The sequence below is a fragment of the Physella acuta genome, unplaced genomic scaffold, assembly GCF_028476545.2.
Source record: "Physella acuta isolate Inbredline_101_S28 unplaced genomic scaffold, ASM2847654v3 ptg000429l, whole genome shotgun sequence".
In the NCBI taxonomy this organism is placed as follows: domain Eukaryota; kingdom Metazoa; phylum Mollusca; class Gastropoda; family Physidae; genus Physella; species Physella acuta.
In genome coordinates this window covers 338,709-354,056 of record NW_026731948.1, presented here as the reverse complement: position 1 = coordinate 354,056, position 15,348 = coordinate 338,709, and the positions used below count along the sequence as shown (strand labels likewise).

The window sequence follows — 15,348 nt, the reverse complement described above, 5'->3', positions numbered from 1 at the left end:
TTGAACACTATTTAAAATGTGTATACAGTCCAAAATACAATGAGAACCCTGTGTAACCTATGCAACAAAATATTTTGTCTTTAGCTCTGATCCTGCTGCTGAAAGATTCGTCCCCACTGGTAAGGTCCAAGGCAGCTGAGGCTATGAGTCTGCTGTACGAGTATTAAAAATGGCATTCCTCTTAACTTAGAACTTGCTGAGAATGTCCTTCTATTGTACAGGGTTATGTGTTGATGTAAAGTGTTACACTGAATAATCTGTTTAAAATTGTGATACAATAATAAGTACTACCTGTGGTGAGTAGTAGATGTTGTGATGGTTTAGTGATGATTGCTAGTATAGTGCAGATGCACCGGTATTTGGTTTGTGTTAAAGTTAGTGCGACATTTTATGTATAGTGTGGCTATAACAGTTATTGCCATGACATATCTTTTTTTGCTATACAGCTGGATGATTGTAGCTGAAAAATACTCTTAACTTAATGCAGTCCCTTGTTAATGTATGTTAGTCTATGTGTATGGTGATGAAACAAAAATGTATACTATTGTATTTACATGAATAGTAGCAAAAAAAAACAATTTGTAATTTGTAATAGAAATGCTTCTAATTATTGCTCTCTTTTAAATAAAATTGCTGTCTATTGTTACAATTTACATTTGTTGTAGGTTTATATTCCTCATTTGTATTGAATAATAATTTCATACATGCATTATTTAATCAACTCATACTCTGTTCATGTGTTATAGTCCAATTAATTAGCATTAGTCATAATCTTGTATCACATATTAGTCACAAAGAGGTGAGTAGTTATAGCATGGCTGTCAATGGCTCTCCATTGACCTGGGGAATCAGACTCCATGTGTCTTGTATTTCCACCTGATCATTGGGATAGCTAGCACTTACAAATAGTATTAAGCAACAAGATTACTCTTTTTAAAATCAAAAGTAACCGATTGACTTGGCTGAAAACATTTTACTTAATATTAATACTGCTATTTTTTTTAACACCATACAGAAATAAGTAGGCCCAAGCCTATTCTTTTTTTTTTTTTAGAAATAAAAATCACAATTAAGAATTAACATGAATGTTCTAAAACTGTGTTGGATTATTTGACAATTTTTTTAATAAATTAAAATTACATTACCTTTGTATGAAATGTATTTTTCTAGGTTGAATGTTTATCAAGCATAATATTATAATTCAATTAGCCTAAATGTTATTGTTCTAAAAAGAGATAATCTATAGAATTTATTGCGTGGTACCATGTCTTTCAAAACGTCTATTTCAGAAAAAAAACTATCCACAGACATTGTCCCATTTTGTTGATATACTTGTTTTTGTATATACACACAGTTGATGTGATTACAAACCTTGATGTCAGTGATTTTTGCCATACACTTTTACTCCTATGTTGTTTTTTGTTTTGAGATATCAAGTAGAATAAAAATAATTCTACCTTATTACAAGAAAATCCTTAACAAACTTTTGTGCTCTGTAAACTAATTAGCATGAGAGAAAATTAATTTGTACCAGGAGGGATACAGGGTTTCTTTTATTCTGTGTTGATGTGACCATGATGTGTACTGATTTTACCTGTGTTCTTTATTATTATGAAACTACCTATTTGTTATGATTATTACAATAAAATGGGATGAATTTAAAATGATTTTTCTTTTTCAATTTAATGATTTCCAGCAAAATGTTTCTGTCCGAGTATGTTTTGATTAACTAACTTGATCTCTATGTCTCACAACTATTATCTGATTCAATGCTAGGTAAGTCATACTTGATTAAAAACTAATGTTTCATGGTAAAACTTTTACAGACAACTTAAAAGGAAAGGTTGCAGAGGTTGGTTTCCTTTTCAACATGCAGTCTGTTCCTTTTTACCCCCAATACATCTTTGCCCACAAGTACTTTAGAATAAGCCATTTTGTGGGTAATTTTTGGTGTACAACTACAACTCACATAAAATCTGCAGTTAATGTTTTTACAAATATTAAACATTATAAATGAAATAAAACAATATTTTAAACCTAAATATATTTCTCAAAACAATGTGTTAACAAATACAAAAGCACAATTATTACTGCTCTGAACAAGTAATGTTCAGGTACTTGTAAGCTTTTTCTACCAGGTCACCCTTCTTGTCTTTGGCCTTGCAGATTACCCCCCTTTCTTTCAACCATGCAGTCAGGGTTACTGTGTTCACCTTGTTCAACTGTATTAGTAACAAGAATTAAAATATAATGATAAAAATGTATAGACCAACTAAAAATAGTTATCAAATCAAAATATCAAGTTACATACGTAATTAGCTTTTACTGTGAATATGAAACTTATAACCAACCTGATTAGCTCTTGCTAAAGAGTCAACATCTAAAGACTGAACCTGAGGTTTAACTCTTGGTTTCTTAGTGCTTATCTCTCCCTAGGCACAATCATGAAAATAATAAATGGTCAATAGTTGAAATAAAAGCAGGTCATGCCTTTAAAACAAAATGTGGTAGATCTACAACATACATCAAATGAAATAAAACTCATTTTATATTTACCATATACAATCTCAGGAAACTTTTGCTTTTTAAATTTAGATTATTTAAGCAACCTTAGCACCTATTAATATAACTGCCTAAAATACAACGATACAAGTCCTACTTTCAAATATTAATACAAAGAAGATAAAAGATATCTGTCCTACTTCTTGATTTTCCTTCCTCTTTTTTCCTTTGCTTTTGGAATCAGTGAGGCTGCTGTTACTAGCTTGTGATAGGCTGATTCCACCCTCCTCAGCTTTACTGTTGTAAATGTTTTTACAACTATATCCAACATTGGTTGCCCTGATGGACTGCTGTACCTTACTGATGCTAGTCAGTGTAGTAGGTTTATCATGAAGCTGTACTAATGATGGGGCTGGCTTTAGTGTGGTAGCTGTGGGCGCACAAGAACTGCTAGCATTTACTTTAACAGTATTATTTGATTTAATGGTTGTATCTTTAACGGGGACATGTGTGTGATCATGATATGGTTTAGTTTTGAAAATAGGAACGATTGGATCTTTAGCAGAACTAGGTCTATTGCAGCTCTGTGAAGAAAATGGCTTTGTTTTTGGTCTGAACAAAGGCACAAATTTTTGCTCTGTTTTAAGAGAGTCTGATGTGTTTTCATGTCGAGTGTCTGCTGACAGAGACTGTTGTGATACGGTTTTGTCGTGACATGGTGGGGACAAGTTTGTGTCTTCGTTAAAACTAGCTGTAGAGATGAACTGTGATTGGGCTGCCGACAATTTAATTTCTTTGTTCAATTCAGGTCCATTTGGTTTATTGCTGGCAATGTCTGTAAATCTTTCTTTGATTGTCTTCTTTTCTCCGTTACAGTCACTGTTAACTTTTGAGCAGGAATTTATATTTCTTACTGGACCAGAAACTGTTTTGACAGGCCTTGCAGATAAATTTATCCGGTCAGAGGGCTGAAACAACAATTAAATGCTAAAATGAAAATTCAAAATTATTTTTTGAAATAACACAGCTAAAATAAAGTGTATTTTTTTTAAAATAAAAAATATGAGTTGACAAGTTATAAAGAAAAGTAATCTGTCGATATCACCTCTCCAGCTAAATGCAATGATGGTGCAGCGTAGCGAAGTTTTGGCTGAAATCTCAACATGCTGTTACAAACTGATGACATTTTACTGTGGAGTTCTTGTAAAAATGCAGTCAAGATAGGTTTGGGATCTGTGCGTTGAATGATTTGCAATGGGCCTGGTCTCAAGCAAGCACTGGGATAACTGTACTTGACTTAAGCAGAATTGTGTACCATATTGGTCTATATAAACACATTCTAAATTTACAGAATCTCTATACAATAACTAGTTAAATTTCATCCAAAAGTAACTTTTATCAGTATTATTTCATTATCACAAATGTTTTTTAATATAATACTTATACAAGTTTTACATGGCCAAAGAATTTTAAACTTTAACTTTTATTGTGATGAATGTTTTAAGTAATTCTACTGTTCAGTTGAGGCTAAGACTACAATGTTCTACAAACACAAGGATACGTGAACCTTTTACCAAGACCAGAGGGAAGGAAACTGACTTGACAATACAAAATGTCTTCATCTGTATCTGGAAGTCTGTAGCCATACTTTTCATGGTGAGGATAAGTAACTTTTAAAACTATACCAATTTTTTTTTAATGGTGATGATAATTAACTTTTAAAACTATACTAATTTATAGTTTCTTTTAAAAGTAGTAAAATTTAAAGATGTTCACAGAATGAATAAATATGTTTTTATTATTATTATATTACTTTTTTCTAAAAATCAAATCAATACACTGATCTTAAGTAATATGTAAAATGTTTAAATACAAAAAGATTTCAATGAATAATAAAACATTACCATGTTTTTCCAATGCCTCTTCAGGTCATTGTATGAGCTAAATGGACTTCCATGTGGGATGGTAAGAGACAATGTGGTAATTCTACCTCGCTTCATACTAGAAAAAAAACAAAGTGACTTAAGTTAAATACAAGATTATAAAAATATAAATTAATGTACTTGACTTGGATCAGAAGCATATATTATTTTTTAATTTATAAAATTATTCACTTAAATTTAAAAAGAAGTTGGTGATACATTTTATGTATCCTTTAGGGAAACAATCTCTCAACCCTAGTATCACCTTGGTAAAACATGACACCAACAATCAGCAATAGATATCTCTCCAGCATCACCTTCAGTTGATTTCAGTATGTTGATCATCTCTTGCTGGCTAAGATTTAAATCTTCAACCTAAGAGTTAAATATTGGTTACTTTCGTTATTCATTTGTTTTTCTGGCAAACAAACAATATTTTTTAAACAAAATTAGTATTTGTTTTAAAATAAGAATAAGGAAGCTACTCTAGCTTTCATCTATCATCTAAACTTGACTTATGGTATACACCTGCAATGGTGAAAACTTGACAACAGTTCCAATCAGGGAGACAAAAAGTTCATCTTTGTTGACAACCAGATCCATTTCTGTTAATACATCATATAATAATAACAACAACACTGTTAACAACAAAAACACTGCTGAAGTAAAATTGTCATCTTGAAGTCTGAATAAGGAAACAAAACAAAAGCTGTCTCTTATGTAATAACTTACTTATAGCATTTATAAATCCAACATGCACTAGAAACTCTCTCCCTGAAACATTCAAATAAATAATACTGTGTGTTAGGCTAAGTAAAAAAAATATATTAATAGAAATAAGATTTCATGCAGCTTTATTTAGTTGTTTAAAAAATGTCTGTCTTTCTATAAGCCAAATCTGATTTATTATATAATTCATCATCATTATCATCTTTGTAGTTAGTGCCCTAGACACATTAAGTTGAGTTCATCTGTTTCAATATACAAAGGGATATTTTAGTCAGCACTATGCCCATTCACCTTTATTTCCCTAACATGAGCCAGGTACCCATCAAAACTGGATGAACTCAGACAGACTTAGGCCAGGGATCCAAACTTGTGACTTTCAAGTTATCAGTCATGATTGTGTTATCAGTCATGAGCATCATATAATCATCAAAATAGATATTTTTAAAAAAATACTCTCTTGTTCAAAAGTTTACCTTGCAAGAACCAATCCCCTGCTTTATTCCACACAGGAGCCAGCTTTGCAATGATTGTGTATTTCAAGCATGATTGGTACAAATATGGACTAACCCGGTATGGTTTGCTGAGCTTTAAAAACATGAATGCTTGCAGATTAATGACATAGTACATTGTTATTTAATTTTGATAACATTATTAAAATAATTGTGTGACCCACAACATCACTCATCTGATGTTAGGTTTAAAAAAAATCTCTGGTTCTAGCCTCAATTTTGGGTATACCCTCTATGGTCCAAACACCACATTCTTTTTTTTATAAATCAAAAGATATTATTTATGATTAAATAAAAGATCCAATTCATTTGACAGATTTCCATGTTAATCTATTGAAGATTATGTATGATGAGTATGTTGAAAGTTTAGACAATTACTTCCCAAATTAATAAGATTACCTGCATTCCTTGTTTTTGAAGTCTTTGTTGTAATCTCCCAGTTTTGAAAAAGCTTTGCTGCAAACAGAAAAATATTTATCTTGAGGTGTACATCACTTCAGTGACAAAATAAATATGAATTTAACATAAGTAAAAAATAATAAACTAGACTACATTTTATATTGAGTTTATTTGATTATGTGAAAATAACTAAAATATTTGTACATTAATGTACATATATAGTCACCTTCATAATGATATTAAAGCTGTTATCACAATCATAAGATGGAGTAGCTATAACATCTGGCTCTGTAAATATGATTTCCCTAAAACATTAAAATAATGTGTATTATAATATATAATTATTTTCTTTAGAAAGTATCTCTTCTTTATAATTATTAGATATAGAAATAAAAGTAAAGGATAAATTAGCATGTATTTGTCAAATAAAAAGATGCAACTAAGATAAACTGCATGTCAAAATATAAAATCTTAAAAGAACAATTTTTAATGTTTTTTTATTTAAAATGTAATTGAGATACCTGCATTTAATTATGTGTGGCTGTATAGCTAGAAGTGGACCAGTTACAACACCCTGGGGTTTGATGGTCACTGTGACACAGCAAAGTTCTTCAAGGTTGGGTGGTGATGCAAAAAAGATAATAGGCTCCATTCATATTTATTTCTAGAAAAAAATATTTTATAAAGTGAGTTTTCATAAATGATATCACATGATTATATAAAATGTTCACTCCATACCCCCCCTCCCCCCCCCCCACCCAAATTCAGTAAATGTCACAAAATTTAGCCCATTAGTGGGTTATTAGGAGAATAAAACATCCTCACCCCATTTGAAACTTAATTTTTAGATTTTCATTTAAATGGTTCATATCAGATTGTTACACTTAAAAAAAACTCATTGAAATTTGAATAGTGAAATCGTTGCATAATCTGCTGGCCACAACATGGTAAAAATGTTTTTGTTAGAGTTTAAGCCTGGCTGTTTAGAGTTTAACCAATAGCAGACATCACACTACTACAGGGGTCTCCAAACTTTTCAGTCTGAGGGCCGCATTAACTATCAAATTTCAGTTCGGGGGCCAGTTTCTTCCAGGAATGTCTTTAATTTTTCTGGGCAAAGTTCCTCGGCTATCACCAACAAACGTTTTTTCCATGGACAAAAAGATCTCTGCGGGCCAGATGAGAGGACATCGCAGGCCGCATCCCGTAGTTTGGAGACCCCTGCACTAGATCTACTTATTACGATCTAGTCTACTAGATTCTATCTATTCTAGACTAATTCTAGAGAGAGAGGGAATACATAATTATGATAATACATATAGATCTATTTATCATCAAAAAAAGTAAAAAGTAATTCGAAATTCATACTCTCCCCTCCCCTAAAGTAAAGTCCTAAAGTCTTTAGTAAAGATAGTTTCTAATCTAAAGCCGACTAAAAAGTACTCAAGTCTAAAGTAAGCCAAGACCCCCCCCCCCTTCCCCCCTTCCAATTTAGTTGAATCTAGTAAGTAATCTACTACTACTAAATTCAACTAAATTGATAAATTGTTTTTTTTTATTACGATAAAATCATCTGTGGTGCCCCAACGACCCCAATAAATAACTAGATAAAATAAGGGTTAAAGGATAATTTGTCGATTGATTACTAATCGTCTAGATCTAATAATGACTAATAATAGTAGATAGTAGTAGTCATACAATATTATTTGTGTACAGCTAGCAGACTATAAACCTTATTTTTAGATAAATTGTCAAATTAGAATAAATATTTGTGTGTGTGAAAATAGCATTTGGGTTATTTAAAAAGTGTAATCAATGCAAACACATGGTAGAATCTAGAGTTTGTTTACGTTTACAACTCGCTGCATGCAATTTCATTTCGGTTTTCGATCTCGTTGTCTTTTGTAATATTCAGCGATGGGGAAAAATAAAACAAAACGATTTGGCGCTATGAAGCCCAATCCTACTGGGATAGTAAGTGAAAAAGAACTCGACTTGGAAGCTGAATTATCTGGAGATCACGATTCTGTACCGTCATCCATTTCCAACATTGTGGAAAAAGTAGGAGCAGCGTAGATTTTTTTTTTCGGTCCTTAGGGTAGGGGTCATCCATTTATATTTAACTAATTCAAGACGTCCACACGGAGGTTCGGGTCCTATTGAACATATGAGATAATTGTCGTCATGATTTTTAAAGATATTTAAAAATTATTAATTAAAATTATTTATTTATTTACCTGAACTCTCGCCTCCATGATACGTTGATGTTGCATATCATCGCAAAAATCCAGGAATGAACAAATAATAGTTAGATCTACGTCACACCTCAGACTACCTAAAAAAAAAACAACTTTGGGAGAATTTTTACACCGGTGTCCGATGATAGAATCTTCTTTTAAAAAGGGGTGTTAGCCCAGTGTTAGGTTACTGGTAGTTTAAGTTAACTAATTACTAGTAATTAGGTCGACATAAATTTTACGAAGTGACTACTCAGAAGAAGATTTTTCTCCCCAACGTCTCCACTTAGTCGGCAAAAGATAGCTGTGGCTAGGGTTAGGGCTAGAATGAGGATTAGGGATAGGGTTAGAGTTGGTGTTAGGGTTCTGCGGTTGTAAACACACGCATGCGCAGTACCATCGAAAACATCACCGTGAACGCAAGTCGTAGGTTCTCTCCATTGCACATGCGTATCTTATTCCGGCTAGCATCAGCCTAAATTTTATTGGACACATGGCTGGCTAATGCTAGCCCTATCCCTAACACCAAACCTGGTCCTACCATACACCTAAGTGTCCTAACCCTAATTTCAAATTTCTAACCATAAAATTAGTCAAGATTACAATACTACTACTAACAACACACCTATTTTATGGGAGAGTCTAGTATCGGACACTCACACTGGTATCTATAATCATCCAAAACTTCATCTAAAATATTCACTAAGCTCAGTCAGCACTTAGAAAAAGTTGGTATGCCTAGATAGATTTTTATTGTAATTTTTGAAAGAAAAAATGTGAACATGATGATGATTCAACAGCTTTTTATTAAATTCAGTTTTAACATTATTGTAAAAGCGTGTTAGCACACTTTCTGGAACCCTCCTAGCCTCTTATTTCACAAAATTCTGAACCTGTCCTTGAAGTGAGAGGTTCTTATGACAACCCCTAATCCTAATACCCAATAAAATAGTACCTCTTTGAAAACAGAAGTATAGGTCATGAACTGATGGACATCTTGCATCTTATAAAGGCTAAAATTAATTATTAACATACATCTGATTACAGAGAATAATACTTTTTTAACACCCCACCCACACACACACACACAGTGTTTAATACTTTGTATGAGTTTTTAGTTGGTAATGTGAAAATCACTGAAAAAAATAACATATTAGGCCTATAGGGTTTGCTGTTTAATTTTAAATCAAAGTAACTTTTCTCTCTACGTTCTAGATTTAAGTTTAGTATGTAGATTTAGGCCTAACAATAAACAACCAAAAGATATTACATCTGTATTTCAGTAATAGGTATACAATACATGTTATAAAAATATTGGACAAAAATGTTGTGTATGTCCTAAATGGATGACCCCTTACTTTACTAATACTAAACTTACTTTTTAATACTTTTTAATTATTTTTAGAATATTAACTCTTCTCTGGATCTATTTCTAATAGCAATATAAAGTTACAAACTAGACAATAGGTCTATATGTTTAACATTATTTAATAATTAACGAATAAAACAATTTTGGCAGTTGCAGTCACCAGACACAGAAGAGAGGGCCTGTGGATGTCAGCTGATGGCCAGCATTGTTTCACAGCCAAAAGCTATTGGGTATTTGCTCAAAGAAAATGTTGTGAAAATTACAGCACCATTGTTTCTTGATTCTTGTCTGGAAGTACAGAAAAATGCTTTGGGTGCTTTAAGGTAAAGTGCCATTTTTCATGTACTGCTACTACAGTGTGTTAGAGCAATTTAAACTAGCTAGTGTTTACTTAAGAAATTTTTGAGCCAGGGGTCATTTTGACAGACTAATATTCTATCAAAATTACAAATTACCTCTGGTCCAAAAATGTTGGACCTGCTATTGCAATAACACCCTTTGTCAATATTGCTATTTCAGTGAATGCGGCTGCTTTCACCTCTTCTTAAAACTTGTTGCTAAATCTCCTTTATTATTTTAATGCAGAACTATAAAGAAACAGATGATCTACATTTCAATACCAGAAAATGTTGGTTTTTAATTAAGAAATTAGGTTTTTTTTGTTTTTTTTAGAAGTCTCTGCATTAAAATTAAGCTCACATCTACTACTTTTAAAGTATATCTGTTAGCTTTAAAAGAATAATATAACTGAAAGTCTACAAAGATCTTTTTTAAAATTAGTCAAGCACTTTTTGACAAAAAATCGGCACTTTAAGGTACTGGTTCAGAAATCTATTTTTAGTCAAGCTTACACCCTTAACAGTTTTTATTTCTTTGTGCTGATTATACTGTTTTCTTGAATTGGATATGCTTCAAAAATGAATAGATTGAATTTTTTAGAAATTAAATTAACCTATTAATTAAGCCCAGTTAACATTTATAATGTATAGGAAAATATGTCAGTGAAGTTGTAATAAATCTTTCTTTATTATTAGGAACATGAGTGTGTACGGCCATTCAGATGTTTGTGAAGTGATGATTGATAATGATATACTCACACCACTAACAGCTCTTATAAAAGAGGTATGAGGGTCATCAAATAATAAATCACATTTGTTGTTCTGTGTTCCGGTCAATTAGGCTATATATACTTTTTTGTGGTAATTCTAGTACGTCACTTTTTTCCTGTTACTTGTGTATTCATATTTGTGCAACACTTTTTATTTCTCTAGTTTGGCAATGGCTGGATACCGCAGAAAGACACAGCCAAAAGTGACACAAGAACTGATGTGTTGATAGAAGCTATGGAGCTGCTCTCTAATTTATGGTGTGTTTTTGTGTTGTTGTTTCTTTTACTATATCTTATTGACAAGAACATGTCAAACAAAAATTAGCACATTGTAAAAAAAACCATTTCATTTTGTTGAGCAGTGAAAGTCATGGTGCTGCTGTCAAATGGTTCAACAAGGAGAAGTTGGTTGTTGTGCTTTTACCTATGCTGAAGCCAGATGTTTTTGGATACTCTTTAAGTATTGCTGTTGGTGAGCTCTTACTTTGTTAATCTTGGTGTTGTGATTGCTAATTTTACACTGTAGAGTGAATTTTTAAACAAATAATCATGTTTATATTCATATTTTTTTAGTTATCTTGTGCTCTTCGGTGTTAAAAAGTAAAAAAAAAAATTTTTTATTTAAACTTTTAAATAGTTTTTTTTTTGTTATCTTCAGCTCGTTGTTTACATATAGTCAGTGAAAACAACCCTGAGGTGTCTGTTGTTTGCCAGCAACAGGAAGTTGTCTCTCAGCTCTTACAGTTGATTGCGGAGGTGCCTAGTGGCATTGATGCTGTTTTATTAAAAACATATGCTATAGGTAGGTTGTGGAATCATACACAGCACTTTGTATGTCTGATGCAGTCATCTCTCTTGCGTGAATGGCAGAGATTATTAATTGTTGTTTAACGTGAAGTTTTCTGTCACATATAAACTTGTAACATACTGTAAGCTTTACTTTGATACTGTAAGTTAATCATTATGATTATTTGGTTATTATTATTTTATAATTGGGTTTCCATTTTGTCATTTTAAAAGGAATTGTTATGAACTTGTCTGAAGTGGATTTAACTGCTTACTACAAAGGGATAGTCACTACTATAGTTGGAGTTCTGGATTTAGACAGTTATTCTGTCCTAGACACAGCCATCAAGGGGAGTGAAGATGCAGCTGAAGTATGTTTGATTTTTTTTTTTTTTAGATCTTAGTGTAATCATGTTAAAATACATTTTCAACTTCTTTGTGTGATGTATGTTTGAGTGTGGGTAAGTTATATATCCTTTCATACATGATGGTTCTCAAGGGCAGATAAAGTAGAGTTCATGTTTTCTTGACTTGTTGGGATTGTATGGTCAGCACTATGTATCTGTGGGTTAAGGCTTTTGAGTTAGCAATCATATCTTGTACCACGCACTATGTCATAAATGTACTTATAACATGAATCTTACTTTATTGTGTGAAATTAATGAATGACTTTGTTTAGAATGCCTCGCATGAGAGTGACGTGACGTGGCCTGAGGTAGACAAACTGTTAAGTGCCCAGGCTGTGAGCCTTGAGTTGCTGGCCAATCTCTGCTGCTCAGGTGGTAGGTTTGGAGAGTAAACTAAAACAGTTATTACAATATTTCATATTACTTGTAATCTTTATATCAATTTTTTTTTGATGGAGCAGATATTTTTGTTTTTATCTTGATGTCATTAACTATTTTTTTTTTATCAGATGAATGGGAGGATCAAGAATGTTCAGGGTCAGGAGAGTCTTCTGACGACCAGGCAATGGAGGCAGAAAGTATGGATGATGTCGATGATGATAGTACTGCAGTGAGTGTTAGATTTGAAATATTTATTTTTTAATGAGGGGCTTTTATGTTTGTTATTTTATTCATGATTAAACTATACTATTAAAATAATTTCAGTGTGTATTTGAACCTTTTCTAGAATGCACTTTGTCTTCCAAGCGAGATAACTTCTGTTTTTGCTGAGAATGATATTTTAACAAAGGTAAGTCTGTTATTAAGAAGTTTTGTAATATTGTGAGCCTTTTTCATGTACATGAAAATTTTGGTCATAACAGTTATTCTTTTTGTTAGTTCATAATCAAAGTGTTGCATTTTTTATAAATAGGTTTTACAGAAAGCAGCAGCCTTGTCTGTTGAACTGATTGCCAAACTAGGAACTTCTTCTTGTGGTAGAAACACTTTAAAAAAGTAAGACGTGATACATATTTAAGTATTTTATTAGATGATTTTGGTTTTGAAACATCATTTAGTAAATCAATTGTATTCTTTTTTTATTTTTAGATTAAAAGTCCTGTAAACTAGAGTTTTGTTTAAATTGCATTCACTGTTTTTTATTTTTAGATTAAAAGACCTGCAAACTAGAGCGTTGTTGTGTTTTAGCAACATTGTGGGAGCTTTGGATGAGTCTTTAATTTCTGAGTCAACCCTAACAACAATTTGGGCTAGTCTGTACAGTTTAGTCAGTACAAATGAAGGTACGGATTGTTTTTATGATTTATGTTACTGACATTATTACCATATAAACTACTACAATGTGAAATTTGTTTTAAGTTATAATGCTTGTTTTTAGCAACCATTTTGTTTTCTAGTGTTTAGTAAGGCGAGCAAAAAATAATTACTTGCCCCAACAACAGTGCACATTGTTTTATAAATTTGAAAAAATGTGAATTCTATATAACTGTTATAGGTTCTTCAGATGGAGATTTCTCATGGGCAGTGACCAATGCCATGAGAGCAGTAATACAGCGTTTATCAGACATTCATTCTGCTAGTGTGAGTTCCCTCATTTTTGCTATTTTTTCAATGTTTGAAATTCTAGTTATGTAGTTTTAATACTGATTATGAATTTGAGAAATAAAGTATTATACAGTGGATTTTGTAACGTATTTTTGGAATAGCTTTAGTGCTTTAAATAACTTAATGAAAATAGCAGTTAAAGTTTCATTGTTTTCTGTGTTCATTCTTTTTTTCTCATTATTCATGTTTCTCTGGGTTTTTCCTTTCAGTTTTGCGATATGAAAGAGTCTGATCTAGACTTTATTGTGGGTCTGGCTAAAGATGGAGACAACAGGGAGACCCAGATCAATGTGGTTAAAATTATTTCAACTATTGGGTGTATTTTATCAGCTGAACCCAGCCCCATACTGAAGGTATTGATCAAGTGCTGTTTGCCTAATAATTCTGCACTCAAGACTTAACACTAATCAAAAATGGAACAAATCAGTTGTAGTTACTCTTTTTACCAATTTTATTCATATGAATAAAATTAAAAACTTAAATTTAACACACAAAAAATTAAACAATACCATGTATAAAATGAATTATTTCTCTTGACAGAAAATAGGGACTGTACTTCTGGAGGTGGCATCAAACAATGCAGACATAGTTGTTGTATCTGAGGCACTGGACTCACTCTTTGATGTGTTCAAAGAGGATAACACAAATCAGATTGCTAAGGACATAGGACTTGTAGATAAACTAAGATCTATGCAGCCTTCCTTCAGAACTAAAGTAAATTACTTTTATGATAAACCTCATGTGTAATTATTTGCTTAAGAAATCAGCATATTTGTAGGGCACATTAAAGTGGTTTTTTTTAAATTAGTAATGTATTATAAATGCATATTTTGAAAATTGCTTAGTTAACAGTATCACATGATTTAGCAACATAAAATTTAAAAAAAAATGAAATGAAAATATTTCCCTGACTCTTTCATTTTATATTAAAATGCACATAAAAACAATTGCACTGTAGATAAAGTGTAACATCATTGCTAATGGTTGGTATGTAATTAATCAAAATATTTGACCTGTTGAAAAATTATTCTTTACATTTTTACAGGTGTCAAGCCAACGAAAAAAGTTTGGAGAAAATTATGCAGTTGTCATGACAGCCAAGGCGAATCTTTCAGGATTTATAAAATACAAACTCTCGCATTCATAACAATTTTTACTATTTGTTTTAACTATTTATAAACAGCTCTGTGAATTATATTGTGGTCAAGTTAAAACATTGTTTTAAAGAAAAAACACCATTAGGTGTTACAAGTGATATATATACAAATATTTTTGTGAATAAAAATCATCCACAGAATTGGTCCATATTAGTTAACTGTCTTTTGCAAAAAGTATATAGAACTGTCATACAAAAGTATAAAACACAATTTCCTGAGGTATTAAAATGTAAATTTATGTAAATAAATAATGGCATATTCAATTGACTTTCCTTTTTACTTGCTATAAAAAATACATAATCTATAACAGGAACAATTTTTGAGTTTTTATACCAAGAAATTGAAAGACCATTGGCTTTAGGCAACTTGGCTTGTTTAAAAAGTTAGTAATATCATTAACAGTGAGGTATTTACTTTCAAATTAAAGCTGTGCATACAACAATAAATTTAGGATCCCTGAGTTTTTACCAAAAATAATTTGATAATTTTTTTTACATGTAAATAAAAATGGGACAGAAGAAACTTTACAAACATGTTTTATATAATTTTAACATGATACATACACAATTTAGGTTGTGTGATTCAAATTTTTAAAATACCACTTAGACCAAATGTTAA

The 15,348-nt window shown here is 31.6% G+C and overlaps 3 protein-coding genes across 6 annotated transcripts in view; 2 read left to right on the top strand and 1 right to left on the bottom strand.

The window, feature by feature from the left end:
- LOC131942838 (maestro heat-like repeat-containing protein family member 1) overlaps positions 1–1,650 on the top strand; it is a 30,976-nt gene extending 29,326 nt beyond the window's left edge. For all 3 annotated transcript variants that reach the window (XM_059302779.1, XM_059302778.1, XM_059302780.1), the window contains one exon: positions 85–1,650. In XM_059302779.1, coding sequence (XP_059158762.1) covers positions 85–167 — 83 coding nt within the window. In that variant the 3' untranslated portion in view covers positions 168–1,650. The remainder of the gene's footprint in view (positions 1–84) is intronic.
- A 437-nt stretch (positions 1,651–2,087) lies between these two features.
- Positions 2,088–6,720, bottom strand: LOC131942855 (uncharacterized protein C18orf63). 2 transcript variants are annotated; one of them, XM_059302811.1, is made up of 13 exons: positions 6,583–6,720; positions 6,288–6,366; positions 6,062–6,118; positions 5,627–5,738; positions 5,157–5,198; positions 4,953–5,029; positions 4,690–4,799; positions 4,407–4,503; positions 4,064–4,149; positions 3,608–3,788; positions 2,703–3,470; positions 2,352–2,432; positions 2,088–2,222 (listed from the first exon to the last, which is right to left on the bottom strand). In XM_059302811.1, the coding sequence occupies exons 1-13, from the start codon at positions 6,711–6,713 to the stop codon at positions 2,088–2,090; spliced, it is 1,956 nt and encodes a 651-aa protein (XP_059158794.1). In that variant the 5' UTR covers positions 6,714–6,720. The 2 variants fall into 2 exon arrangements, with proteins under 2 accessions (XP_059158794.1, XP_059158795.1); XM_059302812.1 differs by having other exon boundaries at positions 6,288–6,349; positions 6,583–6,674.
- Positions 6,721–7,881: 1,161 nt separating this feature from the next.
- Positions 7,882–15,235, top strand: LOC131942849 (HEAT repeat-containing protein 3-like). Its single transcript, XM_059302797.1, has 16 exons — positions 7,882–8,122; positions 9,818–9,990; positions 10,702–10,789; positions 10,939–11,033; positions 11,138–11,247; positions 11,434–11,577; positions 11,796–11,932; positions 12,241–12,343; positions 12,478–12,578; positions 12,696–12,758; positions 12,882–12,964; positions 13,118–13,251; positions 13,464–13,549; positions 13,783–13,926; positions 14,114–14,287; positions 14,619–15,235. The coding sequence occupies exons 1-16, from the start codon at positions 7,979–7,981 to the stop codon at positions 14,718–14,720; spliced, it is 1,881 nt and encodes a 626-aa protein (XP_059158780.1). The 5' UTR covers positions 7,882–7,978; the 3' UTR covers positions 14,721–15,235.
- Positions 15,236–15,348: the final 113 nt, after the last annotated feature.

What these genes read in the sequence shown, in the direction of transcription:
- LOC131942855 (XM_059302811.1), bottom strand. Translation starts at nt 6,713, where the DNA reads ATGGAGCCTATTATCTTTTTTGCATCACCACCCAACCTTGAAGAACTT. An exon ending in GCTTTAATATCATTATGAAG is followed by an intron (nt 6,119 to 6,287) that starts GTGACTATATAT and finishes TTCTGTTTGCAG; the next exon opens with CAAAGCTTTTTCAAAACTGG. An exon ending in CATTGCATTTAGCTGGAGAG is followed by an intron (nt 3,471 to 3,607) that starts GTGATATCGACA and finishes TTGTTGTTTCAG; the next exon opens with CCCTCTGACCGGATAAATTT.
- LOC131942849 (XM_059302797.1), top strand. Translation starts at nt 7,979, where the DNA reads ATGGGGAAAAATAAAACAAAACGATTTGGCGCTATGAAGCCCAATCCT. An exon ending in GAGCTGCTCTCTAATTTATG is followed by an intron (nt 11,034 to 11,137) that starts GTGTGTTTTTGT and finishes TTTGTTGAGCAG; the next exon opens with TGAAAGTCATGGTGCTGCTG. An exon ending in GGAGTGAAGATGCAGCTGAA is followed by an intron (nt 11,933 to 12,240) that starts GTATGTTTGATT and finishes GACTTTGTTTAG; the next exon opens with AATGCCTCGCATGAGAGTGA.